At 51.1% G+C, this 20,000-nt stretch overlaps 1 protein-coding gene across 4 annotated transcripts in view; it reads right to left on the bottom strand.

Moving 5' to 3' along the window:
• Positions 1 to 3,082: 3,082 nt before the first annotated feature.
• Positions 3,083 to 20,000, bottom strand: part of SH3PXD2B (SH3 and PX domains 2B) — a 73,834-nt gene continuing 56,916 nt past the window's right edge. For 2 of the 4 annotated variants that reach the window (XM_057409790.1, XM_057409789.1), the window contains 8 exons: positions 14,850 to 14,984; positions 13,286 to 13,390; positions 12,589 to 12,672; positions 11,173 to 11,290; positions 9,715 to 9,941; positions 9,124 to 9,173; positions 8,514 to 8,639; positions 3,083 to 7,605 (listed from right to left, as the gene is read on the bottom strand). In XM_057409790.1, the coding sequence (XP_057265773.1) occupies positions 6,109 to 7,605; positions 8,514 to 8,639; positions 9,124 to 9,173; positions 9,715 to 9,941; positions 11,173 to 11,290; positions 12,589 to 12,672; positions 13,286 to 13,390; positions 14,850 to 14,984 (2,342 nt within the window). In that variant the 3' untranslated portion in view covers positions 3,083 to 6,108. The remainder of the gene's footprint in view (positions 7,606 to 8,513; positions 8,640 to 9,123; positions 9,174 to 9,714; positions 9,942 to 11,172; positions 11,291 to 12,588; positions 12,673 to 13,285; positions 13,391 to 14,849; positions 14,985 to 20,000) is intronic. The other 2 variants (XM_057409792.1, XM_057409791.1) reach the window with 1 other exon arrangement.

Below are 20,000 nucleotides of genomic sequence, written 5' to 3' on the forward strand. Positions count from 1 at the left end.
AGCGTGCCCAGCCCTCAGCAGAGCCACTGGCACTGCACCTCTGGCACGAGTTCACTTACACCTTTGCAAAAGGTGGCAGTGAGGGCGTCTTTCCAAGCTGGAGCCTTGTCCAGCCCCTCTGCCCGCGGACCGCAGGCATTGCCTTCACAGAGACCTCCCAGATGATGCTATGGCAGATCAGGGTCTGGCTGTGGTGAGTGGGTGCAGCACGAAGAGCATGATGATGGCAAAGTATGTGAGCAGGTGATGAAAGGCCAGGTTGGGTTGGCACCTGCCTGGTGGGTGGGCTGCAGTGGGAAGCCTTTGCATGAAGAAGAATTCAAGGGAAGTTGTCTGTATCCACAGCGAGTGATGTTAGCTTGGGTCTGGTCTGGGCTAGCAAACGCCAGCGGCCATCCCTGGGGCTGCTGTTCTGTTTTCAGGGATGCCTGGTCCTTTTCAGTGGGTGTGCAAGCAGAGCCTATGTGCTTGGCTGACGCTTCAGGTCCTCAATGGACGGGGCTATCGCCATGCCTGAGCTGGGGTTTTCTTTGGTGTAGCTCTCTTTCCTTTTTTGTGCTTAAATCCAGCAAGGAGGAATACTGAATCTACTCCAGGCTGTGTCCAAGCTGTTCAGGACACTGCAGAGGTTGTGTTTTTGCTGTAGCAGCCCAGTCCCATTTCCACAAGGGCAGCATCCAGTGGGACCAGCAAGGGAGGCAGCTCAGCGAGGGTCCAGAGTGTGGCCGTGCAGCGAGCGGGAGGTGAGAGCAGTAGATGTGTTACCCTGCCTATCCGAGAGCAACAGGAATGTTCCAGAATAGGCTTCTTAAAAACCAAGGATTGCCAGGAAAAGGTAGCCTCTTACAGATTTAATTGTTAGTACTCGTATTGCTATTATTTTTTAAACAGTCCGATGATATATGATTTGTACAGAAGATCTGTTTGTGCCTTATAAGGGTGTCCGTGCACTTTTTATCCTTTTTAAAGCAAATTTTAAAAAGAAAAAAAAAAATATCCAGGGGGGAAAAAACAACACAGATCAATGGTAGTTTTATAGAATTTTGTGTTCACTGAGAATCCTGCTTTTTTTATATATATACTGGAGTGAAAAAGTGTTTTATTTCCATGGTTCCCCCCCCCCCCCAACCTATTTGTTTCAAAACTGACAAAAGGAAGAAAGAAAAAGAAGAGATGGGGGAAACTCTTTTACCTTCCCCCTTTCTGAGACAGTTACTCTCTTATCGTTACCTTTATGATTCAGTACTGTGACCTGTACATCATGTTTAAGCTGAATCAGATTTTGGACCTCTGTATTAGGCTTTTCAAGCAAATCATCTGGGGGACCTGGGGGGTGGGAGGGCATCGCACGAGGGAGGGAACTGCACTTCTACATGTCAGTGCTCTATAGCGTTGTGTTCAGTGCTGTGTGTTTTACTTTTGGTCATTTATCTGTTTTACATTAATATAATTTTACTTGTTTATGAAACAAATAAAACTTTGGCTTGTAAAGCGTGCTCCTGGGCGTTTGAAGTGTTTGAACTGGAGGGTGAGTAAATCCTTTATTTCCAAAGCGTGGCACTATTAATGCACAGAGGCAGGCACCTCTGTTCAGCTCAGGCACCTCTGCTTCAGCAAAATTAATGGTATGCACTTTAAATACCTTGCGTGAGCTTTGCATTGCTCCTGGGAGGACACTGCACACTGGCTGCGCAGTCCCTTGATGGGCCGGGCAGGGTAGGGTAGGGTAGGGGCATTCCTGGCTTGTTTAACCTTGCAAACCCTTCCAAGCTGGGCTGCTCACTGCACTAAAGCAGGGTGTCCTGTGGCAGATGCCCTCTCCAGGTGCCCCAAACTCCTCATCCAACCTGCACCATCTCAAGCAAGGCAGCTGCAGGTGTGGCCCCACTCCTGTGCTTGTGCTGAGGCTGCGGCAGCCTGGGGACCACCGTGGCTGGCCAGGGAAGGGGTGATGCAGGCACAGAGAGGAGGGCTGCTTTTCCTTTTCTTCTGTTTTTCTTTTTTTTTTTTTTCTTCTTTTTTTAATTCTGTTTTGTTTGGTTTTTGTTTTTTTGTTTTTTTTTTAAGGGTTGTTTTATTTTGTTCTTTTTTTTTTTGTTTGGTTTGCAGCAATACCTGGCTCCCTATGTCACAAGCAGAGGCCAGCTGAAGGCTGCTTTCTAGACTATTTATATCTCTAAATGTGACCAGCTGAAGCTGACACCAGTCAGGCAGCCTCAGATGTGGTCTAAAGCAGGGTGGAAGAATTCATTCATAACTCTGCCCTGGCAAGAACACGGCCACAGTTAAGTGTTTGCATGGAAAACCTCACAAGCCGCAGGTAGCAGAGGAGCCCGGATGGCTGTTTACACCAAAAGGCCTTTTTATAAACTCTGCTGCCTCAGTTTATCCAGAGAGCTGATCCCTGAAGCTGCCAACAGGCTGATACTGCCAGTCTCAGGCCACAGAGCGACTTTGCACCATACTTACCATTAGCGTGAGGATCTGCTCCAGCTGCTGCTGGCCCAACCCTGGGGAGAGCATGGAGGATCACTGCCCGCTCCCATCACCTGCACCTGCAGCCCCCTGCCAGCCTGGGTACCATGATGCAAGTACCAGCCCAAACCAAGCCTCCCATGGCTGAAGCCCCTTGTTAGCGTTCTGCCAGCTCAGGTGCTGAGCAATGCCTGATGATGCCCAAATCTCCAGCCCTTGCAGGATCTGCATGGACTAGGTGGGTTATGGCCACCTGAAAGCCAGGGCATGAGCGTGGAAGAGGCTTACCTATCCAGGCTGGGCAGCAGTGAGCCAGGCTAGTGGAAGATGCTCTTCCATGTCCTTTTTCCCCTCCTTGCCTAGCCTTCCCAAGCACTGTATGCATGAAATACCACACACGCAACCCTCTGCCAGAAGGCACTTGGGCTCTGATAGCTACTTTTGCCTGAGTACACCTATGTCAGCCGTCATGCAGCACACCAGACATACACCAGTCAGACACGGGGTCACAAGGGTGCTTGAAACCAGTCAAGCAATTTCTGTTTATTTCTTAAAAAAAAAAAAAAAAAAAGGAAGAAAACAAAAACGCTAAAAAAAAAATAAAATCAACCCTCAAACCCCACCGAATTAAAAAAGAAATCAACCCCATAATGGTGAAAGTATAGATACGGCATTTACATGGCTACATCTATCTTCTGCTGACCCCCCCACCCTCCCACAGTAATGTAGATTTATACACACATAATATAGTGAGACAGACAAACAAATGGGCTTTGAGAGCCTGCGGGGTGCAGGAAGGACCTCCAGCCTGCCAAGGATGTGCTGAGCTGCAAGGACCTCCAAGCACCCAGTTCTTCTGCCCCCAGCCGTGGTGATGCCCCTCCTTGCTGCTGCATTGGCGGTGGGAAGGAGGAAGGTTGATCTTTGGCTGCTGGAGTGATGAGCCCTGTGGCCAAGCTCAGGGTACAAAGCCTCCTGGCTGCCCTCCTCCTCCTCACGAGGTAGTCGGGGAGTTTGGCCACATTTGTTGTGTGAGGTACAGAGAGGAGGCACAGCCCGGCAGAGGGCACATGTTGGATAGGGGCAAAGCCCTGCCAGCCCATGGCTCTCAGCATCTTCCTGATAGGAGCCGTCGTCCAGCCTGTGGTCCCCTTGCAGACGGAAGAGTGGTAGGAAGGGGTAAGGCTGCAAGTGTTGGCACCCTGCTGAGGGTCATCCCCTACTTGGGCACTCACCTGCCTCCTTGGAAGCTCTTTGGGAACAAGGGAGCAATCCTGTCACACACTCAATGAGCCAAATACAGTACTTGTGTCAGCAAAATGAAGCACTACCAGTTCTGAGGTTCAGTCTGGGAGGAAAGCAGAAATAGCCCTCATTTGGTATGGAGGCCAAAGAAATAGCATTGTCCCTCCTGAGGAAAGCTGGGGACAGTGAGGTCTCTGAGACAGAGAAAGGAGAGACACTTCTGAGATTAAAAGGCCATTCAGAAAAGAGAGAACAAGGACACAGTGCCACTGGAAAGGACTCATAGCCCTTCCAGCCTGCTGTGTGATACTGCCAGAGCGGATGTGGACACAGCTCCAGCCCCCTCCCCAGATACAGCAGGGGCTGGACTGGGCTGCTGCCAGCTTTGACTTAACTCATCCTGTCCCCATTCCTTTCCAAAGCAAAAGGGATTTACTGGAGCAAGAGATGCGCAGAGACAAGGCATCATTGTTCCCCCAACCCACCCTGCAGCGCTCCTGGGAGCACATCAACACCTCGCAATGTGCCACGCAAAGAAATTTGTTATTGGATTGGGTTGCAAATGTATTGCTTATTGCCAGCTCAGGTGAGTCAGCCTGATCAGGGGCTGATGTGCCACCAGAGAAAACTGGAAGTGGGAGGAAGAGGAATCAGCTGCAGACTAGGGTGAATGAATTCCCACGGTAAAACACAAACCTTGGGGCTTCTGGATATGAGGCTGGACTGGAATGGTCGGGACTTCTCCATCTGATAAAGAAGGACTGGGACAAACTGCCCCATCACCCTCTCAAAATGAGCCTGGCCTGAAGCACCACCATTTTCATTCAGTACACAGACAGAAATACCTTCAACTCCACATTTCCAGAGGAGAAAATAGGGGACAGAGAAGGCAGTGAGCATCTAGGGGAGTGGAGAACACTCCTTCAATTCTGCCAGCCTCAAATTAAAGGGAAAACTATAATTTTCAGCAGCAAAACAATGTGGCTGCAGAGCTGCAGCTGCAGTGCTCAACACTTGCAATTAGACTAGAAAGGGCAACAGGGCTTGGTCAACAAGAAACCCACAGAAGCACTGGGTTTAAAGCTTTTCTGGAGAGAGAAATGTGACCTTAAATCTGCAAGTAGCCAAATACAGAGGGAAGAAAGCAGCACTGGGGAACAACAACTCATCTATGCTCAATCCTCCTGCTAGGACAAGCAACACTGTGGGCAAGATTAGGCTGTGCAAGCAGGAATGGCAGCATGGAAAAACCCCAGGCTCTGCTTGCCCTGAAGACCCTCAAACAGCCCAGCAAGCATGGTGAAAGCAAAGTACCTGGAAGACAGGCAGATGGGTGAGAAACAAGGCAGGGAGCCCCTGAGCACCAGACACACCTCACAACTGGTTGTGACGAGGAGCTGAACTCCCACATGCTGCATTGCACTTGATAATATCAGCACCTACTAAAGGACCCACCTCCTGGCTGCTGCCCGCCAGCCTGGGAAGCTCTGTGGGTCATGGGAACGGGTGGTCCCCTTAGTCCAACAGGCAGGGCAGTCTGTGTGGGAATGAAAGCAAAGCATCCTTTATCCAGGGCTTCTGGGGTCATTTTGGTCCTCTGTGCCTTGCATAGCATCCTTTAGCTACCAGAGCAAAACACCTCTTGTTTGGTTGTGATACTGCAAGGGAGAAGCCTGCACAGTGTCCTGGATCAGCACAGAGAGGACCTGTTATATATATGTGTGTGTGCATGTGTGCATTTGTCTGTGGTTTTTTATCACCAGGAGGATGTTGAAGTTAACACTTGTCATTTTAGAGCAGGAAGGACCAAGGGACAGCCCCATGGCATGCACGGCGGGGAGCAAGTAACAGGGGGTGAGGGCAATGCCTGTGCCTGCATGTGCACGCAGAGCTACAGGGACCTCATCCTCAGCAATCATTCCTCCTTTTTGCCACACTCCCTATGGCTCTGCTACACACCTGGACTAAGCAATGTGACCTACAACATCTGGCCATGAACCTGAGCCTCAGAGAAGGCAAATCCTTTTACACGACCAGATTTCCCTGGCTGGTACCATTCCACAGCCCGTGCAGGTAGAACAATGTCCACCAAGGTCAAACTCCCCAGCACAGAGAACCACGGTAGCCATTGTATGCCACAAAGCTTGGCCAGAGCAGCTCTGGCTGCTCCAGGAGATGTGGGAAGGAGGGTGGATGGAAGCACACAGGTGGGGAGGGAAGGCTGAGCTGCTTCCTCCACGCTGCTGCCAATGGGCACCAGCTGGGATGCGTGGGATCTCGAGTATTATCTTTTGTTTAAAGCCATCCTTATGGAAAACTATAAATTAATCTAATTAAATACTCGGGTGAGAGACCAGGGAACCTCTGGCTGTGCAAGCAGAGGAGCAGCTATGGCTTCTTCCTCAGGTAATTGGAAGGGATCCAGCCCTCCCAGCACGGCCCCCCAGTCAGGACCTTACAAAACCACCAGCCGCTGCTGTTCTTCTCGCGAACTTCAAACAAAGTCCCTTCTTTGAAGCTGTTGGTCTCCTCGTCGCCTTCAAAATCTGCCACTGCCACATACAGAGCTTCCCTGGTGATGTCCGGACTGGAGACAGGGGCTGAGGTCCTCTCCTTGGCTTCCCCTCTCTCCACTGGCTTGGATATGACCTTTGGGCTTATGCTGCTTTTTACTTTGGCTTCATCTTGGATGGAGGCAGAGAGGAATGGTTTGGCTTTCGGAGGAACCAGCATGGGCCTCCCCAGCACTGGGGATGACCTGATTTCGGGTGCTTCCCGTGCTGGGACCCTCAGCTCCGCTGTGGGGACAGAGGCAGGACCCCCTGTTTTCTTAGGAGGGGGTGGTCTGCGAGGCGGCACCACGGGGCGCTGTGGTGGGGGCTCCCTGGCACCCAGGGGGTTTGCTGGGCCCAGGAGGGGTTTGGGCAGCACCTCTTTTGTGGTGTGGCTGTCCGGTCTGGGCAGGGGTTTGCTCTCCATGCTTGATCGCTCCTGAAACCTTCCAGAAGCCTCTGAAGAGGCCATGGCGTTACTGAAGGAGCTTTCGCCGGCAGTGGTGTCCTGCTCGGAGGGTTTCTCTGGGCACTTTGCAGGTCTAAGCTTGCTCCGCAGGTTGCAGATGTCCAGTTTATCATCAGCTGGTGCTGGGTCAGTCCTGGGGGCTGCAGCGGGTTTTGGCCTGATCTGAGGTCTTGACTTCAGGAATGGATTCTGGGTGATGGGCTCAGGCTTGTCCTCCACAGGCTCAGCTTTTGGCTTCGTTGGCTTGACAATGGGCCGGAGGTTTGGCTTCTTCACCTCCTTGGCCGACACCTTATGTCCACATTCCAGTCCCATTTCGTTTTTCAGTTGGAAGAGTTTGCCCTTCTCTGGTTTGATCTCTGGCTTCTTCATGTCCTTAGGAGCTGCTGACTGCTTGGGTGGAATCATGGGCAAAATCATGCCTGGGGGCTTGGGGGGCGGCCTCTGCCTCTCCAGTAACTCGCCTTCCGATTTGATGATGGACTCCTTCCTGGGTGGCAGGCTGGGCTTCTCCTCTGTGTCACGGTCCGAGATCTCCTCATAGCCACCAGCAAAGGCTAGGTCCCCGCTCTCGGGAGCCTCCTTCCCCTTCCAGTCTTTGGCCCACTTCCCACCACAGTCCATACCGTTAGGAGGAGCCTCTGGCAGTGGGCGGCAGGGTCCTGTTGCTTCCTCACTGGTGCTGCTGTCGGCCGCAGCATCCCCAAGGCGGAGTTGAGCCATCTCACTGGGAAGCGGAGCCAGGAAATTTGGCCTAGACGCGTTGCTGGTTTTCTTGTACTTATCGATGAATGTGGCAGGGGCCCAGCCTTCCTTCTCCTCAATCTGAATGTACCACCAGCCGCTAAGGTTCTTCTCAATAACCTGCCAAGGGGTAAAGAAACCTCAGACATCCATACAGGACTGCTCTCTGCACAAAAGGGGATGCTCAGTGTCTCTGAACTGATGTCAAGGTGACACATGGCCCCGGTGCCTCTCCATCCAAAAGCCAGCCATATAATCACTGCATGGGTATCCTAATGAGAGGGGAACCTGGTAACAGCCTCTGGCAGGGAAGGGGACCTGCGTGCCGTGGGACTGAGGCTCGTCATCGCCACGTCGCGGAGCTGCCGCTGAACTGTCCCTATCCCGGGACCGGCATGCCGGGTACCAGCGGTGGCCACTGAGCGGCACTGTTGGAGCGACCAACCCGCAGCGATGCTGTGTTGGACCGGACACCGCCAGATACGGTTCGGGCTTTGTGTGCTCCACAAGTGGGGCTGGGACCTGAGAGGAGCCCACTGGGGCAGCAGTGAAGAGAAAATCCTCTTAAGGAGGCACAGCGTACGTTTTGAAAAGCAAAATCACATCTGCAGGAGGAATCCTGCCAGCAGAAAGCAATTTGGGAAGGGCTTTTGACTTTAACCTGGCCTAATTAAGGAAAAAACCACAATCTCTACCCCCATTTGTGCTGTGGTTTTAATTTGCATTAGTTCAGACAACAGAGCACCCACACACTTGCACGACAGGAGGACAGGAGGCCACCAAGAGACTACGGACTCCAAAGTCTTGTGAGCTCATACAGGTGTCTCTCCTACTCTCAGAGAGCCTGGGATATTAACAGTCCACAGAGGCAATCACATGCATCACCATGCCCAGTTTCCAACCAGAATACCATGGTAAGCAGATCTTCCCTGCCTGGAAAGGGACCACCTGCCAGAAACAGGTTGCAGAGCAATGGGAGTCAGGAGCGCTGCACTGATGTGAAGATGTGAGAAGACTAACAGTCTCACCTCTACTTTCATTCCTGCCTGGAAGCTGATACCATCAGGGATGGTGGTCTGGAAGTCAGCAATGGTGTAATATTCCTCTTCCACTTGAGGAGGGACAGGAGGTTTGGGCAGATTCAAACCGCGTGGCTATGAGAAGAGAAAATGCATCAGCATGTTTCTACAGCAGATGTGATACAACATCCACACAGGCCACCAGCCTGCAGAGACCCAAGATAGCGCAGCCAGGCCAGGGACATCTGCTATGCCCATGCAGCGTCCTCACCAACACAAACAAGCAAACCACTTCCAGGCTGAGCAGAAAACTGCCCAGCACCAGAGCTCTTGCCGGCAGCAGTTACCTTCCCCAGAGGGAGGGAGCCAGCCTGCAGCCTCCCACTGGCAACCCAGCCCTGCAGAACAGACTGGCCAAAAGTTCCTTTAAAGACCACGTGCAAAGAGAGGAGGCTTAAAACATCAGGGAGGCAGTGTGCGTGCTCCAGCCTTGACCAGAGCACAGCCCATGGTACAGGGACAAAATCCCAGGCAAAGAATAACCAGTGACTAGAGCTCCTTTCAGTGCTCCTCTGACTCCCTTTGCCATTGTTGCTCTCTTATATCAAGTGGCACTTACTATGGTGAGATCTCGGCGAGGAGGGGGTCTCTGCCTCATCTTTGGTGACTCTGTAGAAGAAGAATTTCAGATGCTGTTGAATTTCTGGCTTTTGGTCGCACATGTGTTCAAAACACACAAGTGACAATGAGAAAAGAAAGGCAAGGACCAACCTGACCAATGGGCAAGGAAGCTGAAGGAGGAATCTGTCTGCCCTGAGTAGCACAGGTCACCCAGGTTTTGAGGGTGTCCCACTGGAAGGAGAACCAGCTTTGCACCATCAGGTGCTGCTGGGAAACACAGCTGAGGTGACCATGTGTACTGGCTTTTTCATTGCAGGTCTGACCCAGAAGACCTGGCTTCCAGAAGGGTAAAAATGCCCCAGCTTCTGAGAGGAGAGGATCTCTGGATCTCCATCCTATTTGCTGATGCTCAGCAGATCCCAGGGCAGCACTGTCCCTGTGCAATGCCACCTCCAGACCTTGCTGCAGAACCCACAGTACCTACAAGGCTTTTGCCTTCCTCACACCCCCTTACATCGCTAAAAAGCCTACAGGAAAGGCTACACTTGTACCCCAGCCACCAGTGGCCTCCTCCAGACCAGCCACTTACTGCGTCGGATGTCAGCGTTGGGCAAGGGACGGCCGTCAAATCTCCCATCCCTTTGGCCAGCAAGCACATCCTTCTCTCTGCTTGCCAGGACCTGTTGCCGGGAGATGCCATCCAGATCCAAGGCACAGGAATGGGTGGAGGAGCCTGAACCCAGCTTCTGCGAGAACATCTCTCCACTCCCCTTTTTGAGGTAGGAGGCAGGGGCCCAGCCTTCTTGGCCCTGGTACCTGTAGTGGCAACAATGGCAGTGTCACTGCACTGAGCCTCTGTGCTGGACCGGGACCATGAGTCCTTTCCCAGAGGAGGAGCCCATTGCGCTCCAGTGGTGTTGAGACATTGGCCATCTCCTGAGCTGAGCTCAGAGCAAACATTGACTGAAGATGCTACACGATCTGGGTAGAATGAGCTGGTCATGCTTCATGACACAGACCTGGAGAGCTCCAGCCATGACTAACGCTCCTGTGCAAGCTGGCCACAGCCAGCGGGCCAAAGGCTGGGAATGGCACAAAGCCCCATTTCCTTTTCACCTCAGCAATGGCACTAGCTCAGGAATGACACTGGCTGAGGAAGCAGAGTGGAAAACCAGAGGGATGCTGTTAGCACTGATGTAACTGGTCTTTGGAGAAGGCACAACCGGCAGCCTGGGTCCCTTCCCTGCTCTAAATCTGCACTGTTCAGCAGAGAAACCAGCCCCGTGACACGATTGGAACCCCACATCCGCAGTGTCCTGCCATGCTAAAGGGTCCCGCGCCAGCAGCAGAACCTCTCCCTGCTGGCTGGGCTGCAGCCCCTATGCTCAGATGGCACCAGCTACTGAGTAGTTGCCTTTGGAGCTCTCGTGGCAGCCCTCCTCCGCTTAAAAAGTCAGTGGATGTTTTTCTGGGGCTCTGCTGCTGCCAAGACCACAGGTTCAATGCAAGGTTAAGAAAATTGCAGTGTGTGCTCCCACCCTGCTCGAGTCCGGATCTTTGCAAGACCACAGACAAGAGAAAATGAGCCTCCAGCAGAACACAAGTATCAGCTCAGAATGGTCTGGAGTCTTTGGCCTCAGCACACCCTGCGTACAGCAGACCTGGCCCAGACAACAGCCCTTCTCTTCTCACCTCCTAACACAGTCAGAACATCCAGCCTGCCTCTGGAACGCTCACTGGTTTTCCTACCAGCAGCACATGATGTAACACTAAGGCTCTCACACCGGTTCCCTTTACACTGCTGGAGCATGTGATGCCATGATGCAGTCCACCTCCCAGCACAGGAAATTAGGGGATTTTAAAGATGTTCAGCCACAGCTATGGTTGGCTGAAGTCCTGAAAGTCGACTAGCTTTAGTTTGTAGGGATGGAGAGAAATGAGTTCTGGTTCTCTGCCCTTCCTTAGACTTGCCCCTGAACTGTACATCCAACGTGCTTTGCACAGCCTCAGCTGCAGTGCCAGGGAATAGCAAGAGGTAGGGACATACCTGATTTTCCACCAGCCCTCCAGGTTCTTCTGGATCACCACCACCACAGCCCCTTTGTCCAGGTTCATTTCATCCTGGTCTCTTGCGGTATATGGGTAAATAACGGTGTACTTCTCCTCTGTTGGAAAGAAAGTGCAGTTTCAGAGAGATACTGTTTTATGGAAACCTGGACTCGGTCAAACAACGGTTAAAAGTGCTTTATATAAATGATAATTCTTGTTGTAATATAGGTGCAAACACACAGAGATACACAACCATTTGGACGAGAAATGTCAGTGAAATGTACTTCAAAACAAACCCAGCTGCGTTTGGAAATGTAAACTTTGGGGAGCTAGTCTGGCCCAAAGATATTGTCTACAACAGTTCCTCCTCTCCCTTAGGACTAAAGACTACCTTTTATATGACAGCTCTCCTTTCACCTGCTCTTTAAGAAGCCCTTCCATGCTTCCATTTCAGCTCAGATTTATCTCTTAGTGTGTTTAAAGAAGAACTGTCCCCTATACAGGGAAATAAACCCCATGGCCATCAGGGAGTAACCCCACACATACGGATGTGCTCTCACGCACAGCTCTCAAACTGCTCTACAGTGGCAGCTCTACATGAACTTCCCTGTTCAACATCTGAGTCCCCCAAGACACTCGTCAAAGGCATGTGGTGAGCCTGGAGAAGAGTCTGATGTCCTGTCCACTCGACCGAATGATGGCAAGCAGGGACACGGATGCTTTTCCCTTCAAGAGGAAGGGAAACACCCTAACAGCCACGCAGACATGTCAGACAAACAGGTTCATCCATCTATCCCTCTCCCTCACCTTGTCCTGTCTTCTCTGGAAGAAAACCAGGAAAGCAATTGCCTGTGCTTATGCGGTGCCACAATAGGGTGAAGACCACTGTGGGAAATGTCTGCCTCCAAACCCCACACTTCTGGGAATTCATGTATCCACACTGTGCAGGTTTCCTGGATTTGCCTCCTTGGAGCAGCACAGCCCTCAAAGGGCCCTATTTCCCACTGCCTTTAAGCACGGGAGTCAAAGCAGAAAATGTCCTGTTACACCCAGCAGGCTTTCCTCCTCCTGACCCCATCTGAGCCACCAACCCAAGGATCACAGCTCAGAGGAGTTACTTTTACAGGAACTAAGGCAGTTCAACAGCAAGTTGCAATAAGCCTGCACACATGTTGGGGGAAAGCAGAAACTCCAGCCTCTGTCCCCAAAACAACCCTCAGAAAGTGTGAAGGAGCAGCTGATAGAGGAAAGAGATGGACATGAGTGGGTCTAATAGCAGGCTGAGGAGCACGTATGGCAGGCACTGAGCACTGACACAAGTAGGGTTCATCACATGCAAAGCAAACAAACAGACATGCGGACATGGTTCCAAGCACAAAACACGGGCAGCCAAACAAGTCTCTGTGAAGTCCACCTTGACCCCATCCACTGGTGTACAAGTCCCCAAGAGTCCGACGGCGGCCAACGTGCCTGGGCAGAGACCAGTATCTCCATGGGACTGGGAAGAGCATGTTGGGGAAGCAGGAGAAGGACAAGAGAGGACATAAGGAAGTGGCACTTCAGGTCCAAGAGGAGACAGGGCTGACACCAGAGAGTGGCACAGAGACTGTAGTCACCTGGAGACCCCTCCCCAGTCTGAGCCCCCCTCCCACCTCCATCTCCAGGGGCATTTCAGATTTGCTCTGAGCAAAGGCTACAACCTTGCTGTTCTCACAAGGTGATCTCTGTGTTCTTTGTCCTCCATGGGTTTAGACAACACACGAATTCTCCTAGGACCTGAGCTTTGCTCCTCCTCCACTGCAGGTCAAACAGCTCCTAAAGGAGGCACTGGGATGGCAGGAGCTGGAGGTGGCACCTTCAGCCCCTCTGTGGGGAGCAGAAAGGCCAGCAGGTACATCACCAGTGTCCAGCTGCCCCATTCCTGCTGCAGCACTGGAGCAGAGCACTGGATGGGCAGAACCACCATGGGCAGACAGGTTTGAACAGCACTTGTGGGATTGTCCTTCCCTGACATGTCCTGCCCAGGTCAGGGAGGGCTAAGCAGTCCTGCGAGCAGCTCGGTGCCGATCAGCAGGAAGAAGCTGGGGCAGATGTCTCCAGCACCTTCTTACCTTCCTCGGACTGCATGGAGAACTCATCCTGGACACCATCCTGGGCCTCCAGGCAGGTCGCTGGCACCCAGCCTTGCTCCTCCAACGTGCTCACAAACCACCAGCCTGAGAAGAAAAAAGCAGGCAGCTCAGCCCAGAGCTCCCACCACCCCAAAACTCACTCCAAACCATGAGCCTTGGGGGTTTTTGCCTGCGTGGGAAGCTGGGGTGACCAAAAAACAACAGAGCCAAGCACTATCCGACTGGGAGCACAGGCAGCACCACGGGAGAATCACAGCCGAGTAACATCTAAAGGTACAGTTCCCTCCCCATGACGAATGGGAGAGGCTCTGAGAAGCAAACAGCTCCAGCCACCATGTTTGCTCTCCCTTTCCCCCTGCCCTTTGTGGCTCATTTTCCCTCAGTCCGGATCAGCAAGCCTGGGCTAATTAGCAGAGATGAGTCCCCTGTCTGTGAATCAATAGCTGACTCCTGCTGCGCTCTCGCCTTCTTTACATTTGTGGAAACAGCAGATTTTGAAAGCTAAGAGCAAAGGTAGGATTCAAACATGAGCTCTCTCATGGAAACCCAACCAGCTCCAGAGCGGCCACAAGCAATTCTGGGCCACCCTGGGTGTCCAATCAAAATAAATGCGTGCTCCTCAGTTATTAAAAGCACAAACTATTTGTGTCTTTGGGGGGGAAATAAACAACCTCACCAGTGAGTCATTTAGAAAGACAACTAGATTGTCGGGGAGAGAATCAGCAGTTATCTGCATGGAAGGGAAAACCAGGCTGACAGGGATAAATAAATCATTTGCCATAGCTTTTGAATTGGCTGTGCTAATAAGCTTCACTTGCTTCAGGGTTGCTTTTATTTTCCTCATTTCCCAGCATAGCTGTGGGCGCAAACAATGCTCTGGGGACCAGCTTTCTTGAGTTCTAAAATCTATGTTCATGATTCATCTTTAAACCCCCATTAGCAACTCCTGTTAACTTCAGGGAATGAATTTCCCTTTTCAACAAACTCCAGAGGTTGGGCCCAGGACACGACTTGAGCCCTTTGCAGAGGTTAAGAGCAAGTTTAAGTTCTGAAGTAAGCAAATAGCTCAGCTGCCTGCCCTGCTTCACAGCCGGGTGCTTCATTGTGTTTAGAGGCAGGAATTGTGAATGCACAATGGGGCCTTTCACTGGGCACTATGAGAATGTCCCCCTATCAATAAAACAAGCCTGCCAACTCCAGGAACGGCTTTTGTCCTCAGGATCCACTGGCCGGGTGCTTCAGCATGAAGAAGCGTAAAGTAGAGATTTTAAAAGATGGATGGCGCCTGGTGTTCAGCACAGGGATAAGACCTTTCCTTTAGAGAGAGCCCTGAAGCCTTGCCCATGCTCATACAGCCTGCAGACTGAAGCCACCTCCGCATCCCACCTCAGCTGACCACCCAAGGACATCCCTGTGAGGTGCCTGAAGGCTGTTTTGCTTAAGGACCTAGCAGGAAAACACTAACGACACAGGATTACTATTCCTTCCCTTGCTGTGCAACGCAGTAGACCCGAAGCCCTCTGCCAAGCCAAACCCTCTGTACCTGATTCATTCTTCTCAATGATATCCACCAACTGGCCCACGCACAAGCTGATCTCGGAGCTCTCCTGCTTCTGGTAGTCCGCCACCACGACATACTGCTCCAGCACCAAGGGGTCGACCGACGCAGAGTCAGCTCCTGCACAGGGGGGACAAGAACCGACCCGTGTGCCAGGGTCAGCACCACCTCCCGAGAGCACGGACCACCGCTCCCGAGCACCTGCTGGCCTGCAAGCAGCTCCAGGACACCCTGGGGACCCCAGCGTGAGAGATGTGAGCCAGAGACTTGGGCAGAGTGAGGAGAGACCAAACCAGCAGCCAGGTGAGATGGGTACAACCAGGTGAGACTTTTCACTTGCTACCCACCTTCCTGCTCGCAGACAGAGCTGTCCAAGCAGCCCCACCACCGCCGCAGATGCACACAGCAGCATTGGACACCAAGGGGACTCAAGGCAGTCGTCTGTGCGCTGACATCAGCTGTCCCAATGCACGGACCAGTTCAGATCCCAACTCAACACGCACACAACCTGCAGCGAGTTTTGTGGGTCCTGGCTAAAGAGCCTGGACACCCAGGTGGAGGGATGTTTGTAGGACAGGGCAGCATCCCCCTGTCACCATTATCCTTATGTATTTCAGTCACCTTCCCACAGCTTGCCAGCAAGGTTTGCACTGTTATTTGCTCCGCTAACTCTGCTCAGCTCCTCCTGCTGAGATCAAAATTTAACATCAGAAAGTACTAAAAAAGTACCCCAAAGGGGAGAAAAGAGGCAAGATAGACAGGGAGCAAAGCTTTTCTCCACCCAAGAAAAGCCCGGCACCCGGAGGAGAGAGGGATGCTGCGGTCCCGGCTGCACCGAGCCCGTGCAGGCTGCGGGTGGCACTGCGAGCTAAGGCCAGGGACACCCGGGAGCACCGCCAGCCCCTGCTCGGCGAGAGACCAGCAGCGAGGCACTGCAGGGCTCGGCTGGCTTGTATTCTGCAAGCACTTCTTCATTTAGGAGAGTGCTCAGGATACAGATGCACACCCTTCACTTGGTGATGCTCGCTATGGCAGCACTGCAACAGAGGATTCCACTCGCATCAGTCACTGCTTAAGAAACATGGCCCCAAGTTTGTCCCTATACACCTGGCAAAGCCACCCTTTTCCCATACCTGCACCAAGGCTTGTGGTGTGAAGGAAGACCACAAAGTGACCGAGGGCTTTGCATGCTAACATAGCACACTCTGAGTGAGCTGAGTGCTAAGCCCAGCCTATTCAGCCCCACCAAGCTTGGTGCTCAGTCGGCTCAGCCTCCTGCTAAACAAGCTCTGGTTATCCATAACACCACCAGCACTTGCCCCATCTGCCTCCAAAAGCCTCCAAGAAGCAAAAAGTTGTCAGAAACTCTTGCCCATGACTCCTCTCCACTGCAAGCCCTGGCTCTGGCCTCCAACCCAGCACTTTAGCTTGCAGCTTCACAACCTGTCAGACGATGACACTATTACATTACCCTGTCCTCCCCAGGTGCAGTAAGAATTAATTAATACCTGCCAAGTGCTTTGGAAGTAGGGCAGTGTTAATTATTATAGCACCAGTGATCAAGAGTCACACACCTGATCACGGGTGTGAAGTTGTATGTACAGGGGCTGTGCATGTACTCTGAGGAGAGAGCCTCAAGCTTTGGGTTGGGGCAGAAATCACATCTGACCCAGCGCTCTAGCTGCTATAGCACAGCAGATGTACAGGACAATTACCTCCCAGTCTCTGAATGGTATGAAATTACATAGAGAGTGGTAGACCCTTTGGACAGTTAGGTGAAACGCAGCAAAGAAATTCAGGCTACATTATCAGCAACATGTTTATATGGCAAGTGCACCTACCCTGCAAGTGGACCCAACACATGAGAGGACTCAGCCTGACAAAAGATCTTTCTTAGGGGGAAATTTATTGCAGAGCATAGGTTTCCCAGTAGGAAACCTACAGTGGCACACTCATCCCAAAAGTGTATGAGTAGAGATGGACAAGATCTAGCAGGACTTCAGCAATCCTAGGATGCTCCACTGCCTCACACAGTTCTCCTGTGCACAGGGGTCACAAGCTCTCAAATTGGTTCTGAGAAAGAAAGACCACAACAAAGATTTAAATGAACAATGTATCTTCAGGGCAGTCTTATTTAAAGGAAAGAGGCAAATTGTCCATGTTATTCTGCTATAAACAGGACTCTGCAGAGTTCCAGGTGAGCTGGCCAAGTGCAGAGGATCTGTTACCGCTAATGAAAGCTTCCTCTGTACTAAAACCCAGAGGTGGGGCACCAGACAGAATTAAAAATAGCCCTCTAAAATGAATGGTGGATGCTAGGACTATCTGTTCTACTAGCTCAATTAAAGGTTTGTGCTTAAAGTGATCAGAGGATCTATTCAACCCCCTCGAGAAGAATAACAGCCACAGGAAGAGAAAAGTACTCTCTTTTCTGCCTCCCTCACTATAATTACACCCATTGCTCTGATGCTATTTGTAGTTTCAGCAGGCAATTCTGGATGCTCCAATGTACCTATTAAACCAACAACAGAAATTGTAATCTGAGCTTGGAGGAAGATGTAGGAGTTAATTTCAGGAGCATCTTCACCTGGAATAATCATCCTCAACCACAAAAACCACACTCAAATAAACAACAAAACATCCTATATATGGGCAGACTTGGGTCTCCTAAAAATAGCAATGGTGTAAACCTTACCATCTAAGATGAGAGACAGTACTAAAGCTCTGCAGCTGGGGAGCAGAGGAAGCATTAATACAGTCCAGAGCCCACAAGAGAGTGAGTTTCGCAGACAGGTGTAGGCAGGAACACAGCCTTTGTATCGTGAACACCCCTCACTTGTGAGACTGACACAGACATGGCCTTAGAAGGGATGTACATTGGCTCATGATACCCAGAGGTCCTTAGACTGGTCTTGCAGAACTGATAGTTTCTGTGGTTGCAGGAGAGGCGCTGGGGAGACAGCCTCCAGGCAGTGCACATCCCAGCTACCAACCCAAGGACTGATCAGGAAAGTGACCTGTCACATACAGGTCAGCCCGTAAATCTCTGCAGGTTTTGTTTGACCAGAAACTTGGCCATTCACCCAAAGTGCTGAGATGGACAAAACCAGTAGGAAATCTCATATATATGGGGTTGCTTGTGATGTTTCTAGCCTTTCCAATCTCTGGCTTTGCAGTATCAGTGACAAAAGCCAGGACTTCGTTATGGGGTTTGGACACTGGTGCCTCCACAGGGAAACAAAGAGCTCAGGCACGGGGCATGTGGCTTTGAAGCTGTACACTCCAGTCCTTGCCTAACACATCTTCCAAAGATGTAATTCTTTGGATAAAGTTTCTTCCTCCTAGTCCTCTGGCCTGTGCAAATCGGACCCAGTGTGCTTAGGATTGCTCTCTTCTCTTAGCCTCTCCCATGAGTTTGTGAAGATCAGCACTGCAAAAGTGACTTTCTCCCTGCTCTCACATGAGATGGGCAGTAGATGCTGTGCTGTATCTTTTGCGAGTCTCTCATCTCTCCAGGGATTTTTCCAGAAATGGAAAATAATCACATGGAAACATCATTCACTGTTGGAGTTTTATAAAAGTCTCCCTGTGGCTGCTGTAGGATACAAGAGCTGTGTTTTCACTGTATCTCATTAGAATGAATACTGTGGTTTGGGGGGCTTTGTAGACACATTGCATAGCACAGCAAAAGGGATGTGGCCACATAAGAAAGCATCTAAAATAAAGCTGGCAGGGGGATATTTGAGCTTTCTGCCAGCCTCCTTGGGCAGCTCCTTCCAAATACAAACTCTGCAGACAGTTTCAGGTTCCCTTGCACTAAGTGAGTGCTGCAATGAACGCACGACTGAATAGAAATGCTCAAAACAGTCTTGGGGACTGACATGATGACTGCTTTTAGATGTACCTAAATCAGTGGTGAAGTCAGTCCTCAGAATCCCAGAGACCGGGAATAATCCATCCCCCTGGAAGCTGCAGGCTGTATGGAGCCTGGGCCCACGCCTAAGACTCACAGATGTGGGATTTCAAATACTGGTAAAAAAATACTAAGCAGAGGAAACAGATTTTATTTCCAATGCTTACTCGCATTGGGCCCTCCTCACAACAGCAAATGTCACTTGAGTCTCTTCGTCACCACGGGAGGTTGAGGGCAGGCAGCACTTTAACCCGCTTCGCATCCCAGTGTTTGCTTAAATCCCATTTCAAACAGGGCTTGCTGCCAGGAGCTTGGGAGGTTTTTCCAGCACTCTCTTAAGAGCAGTGCAACCCCTCTCCAGCAATGCTGGGAGAAATCAGCAATTGGGAAGTTGCTCATTTGAAAATACTCATGATTTGTGTTTGTGCACAGCTACTGAATGCCTCTTCCTCAGGGAGACCCATAATGAATGAGCTTGCTTTGTGCCTTGCTGCAGATTTGTTACCTAAAAGCAGGCCTGGCTTGAGAAACTGATGAACTTCCTCAAGGTGTAAGTGGGATCGGGATAACAGCAGCAGAAACACACTGTTCCTGCTGCCAGAAAATGCCACACAGTGAGAGGAGTCTCTGAACATGGCTGGCACGAGGCAGCAGCCCTTTGTAATGTTACTGCATGCAAACATCTTTCCCTGATGGCTACTGCACATATGACAGATGCCAGTGCAACCTGTAATGCCAGAGCAGCCCTGCCTTGGACACTTCCTAAACTCTCCCTGTTTCCTCCCTTTCAACGGTGACAAGCAAACAGCATCCCAAGGAGCATTTTCTCTTTGACCTCAGCAACATCCCTCTGTCACTTACAAACCCACCATGCCAACAGGATGGCAGAGTGAAGTTGCCCGTAAACTTGCAGTGGGAAGGCAGGACAAAGGCAGGACACAAACAGGGGAAAAGCTCCTGCTTCTGTAACAGCCAGCATCCTTAAATTGAATTCTGCCATCAAAGAACTGAGTTATGCAGCAGAATATTTTTTCCTCTTCTTCTCAACCCCAGAAAGGATTTCTTTTTTCTTGCCTAATACAAGTGGACAGGATTCAAAATGATCTAAACACACACTGATCTCATAGGGAAATACAACACCCTTCCCTTACACACCAAATGTTCCTGCTGAGCCAGCACACAAGAGCTTGTTTTTAAGATGAGGGAGCTTTTATCTTTATTTT

The sequence above is a fragment of the Pezoporus wallicus genome, unplaced genomic scaffold, assembly GCF_028554395.1.
Source record: "Pezoporus wallicus isolate ANWC-B61680 ecotype Strahan unplaced genomic scaffold, APGP_CSIRO_Pwel_v1 contig_4309, whole genome shotgun sequence".
Taxonomy (NCBI): Eukaryota; Metazoa; Chordata; class Aves; order Psittaciformes; family Psittacidae; genus Pezoporus; species Pezoporus wallicus.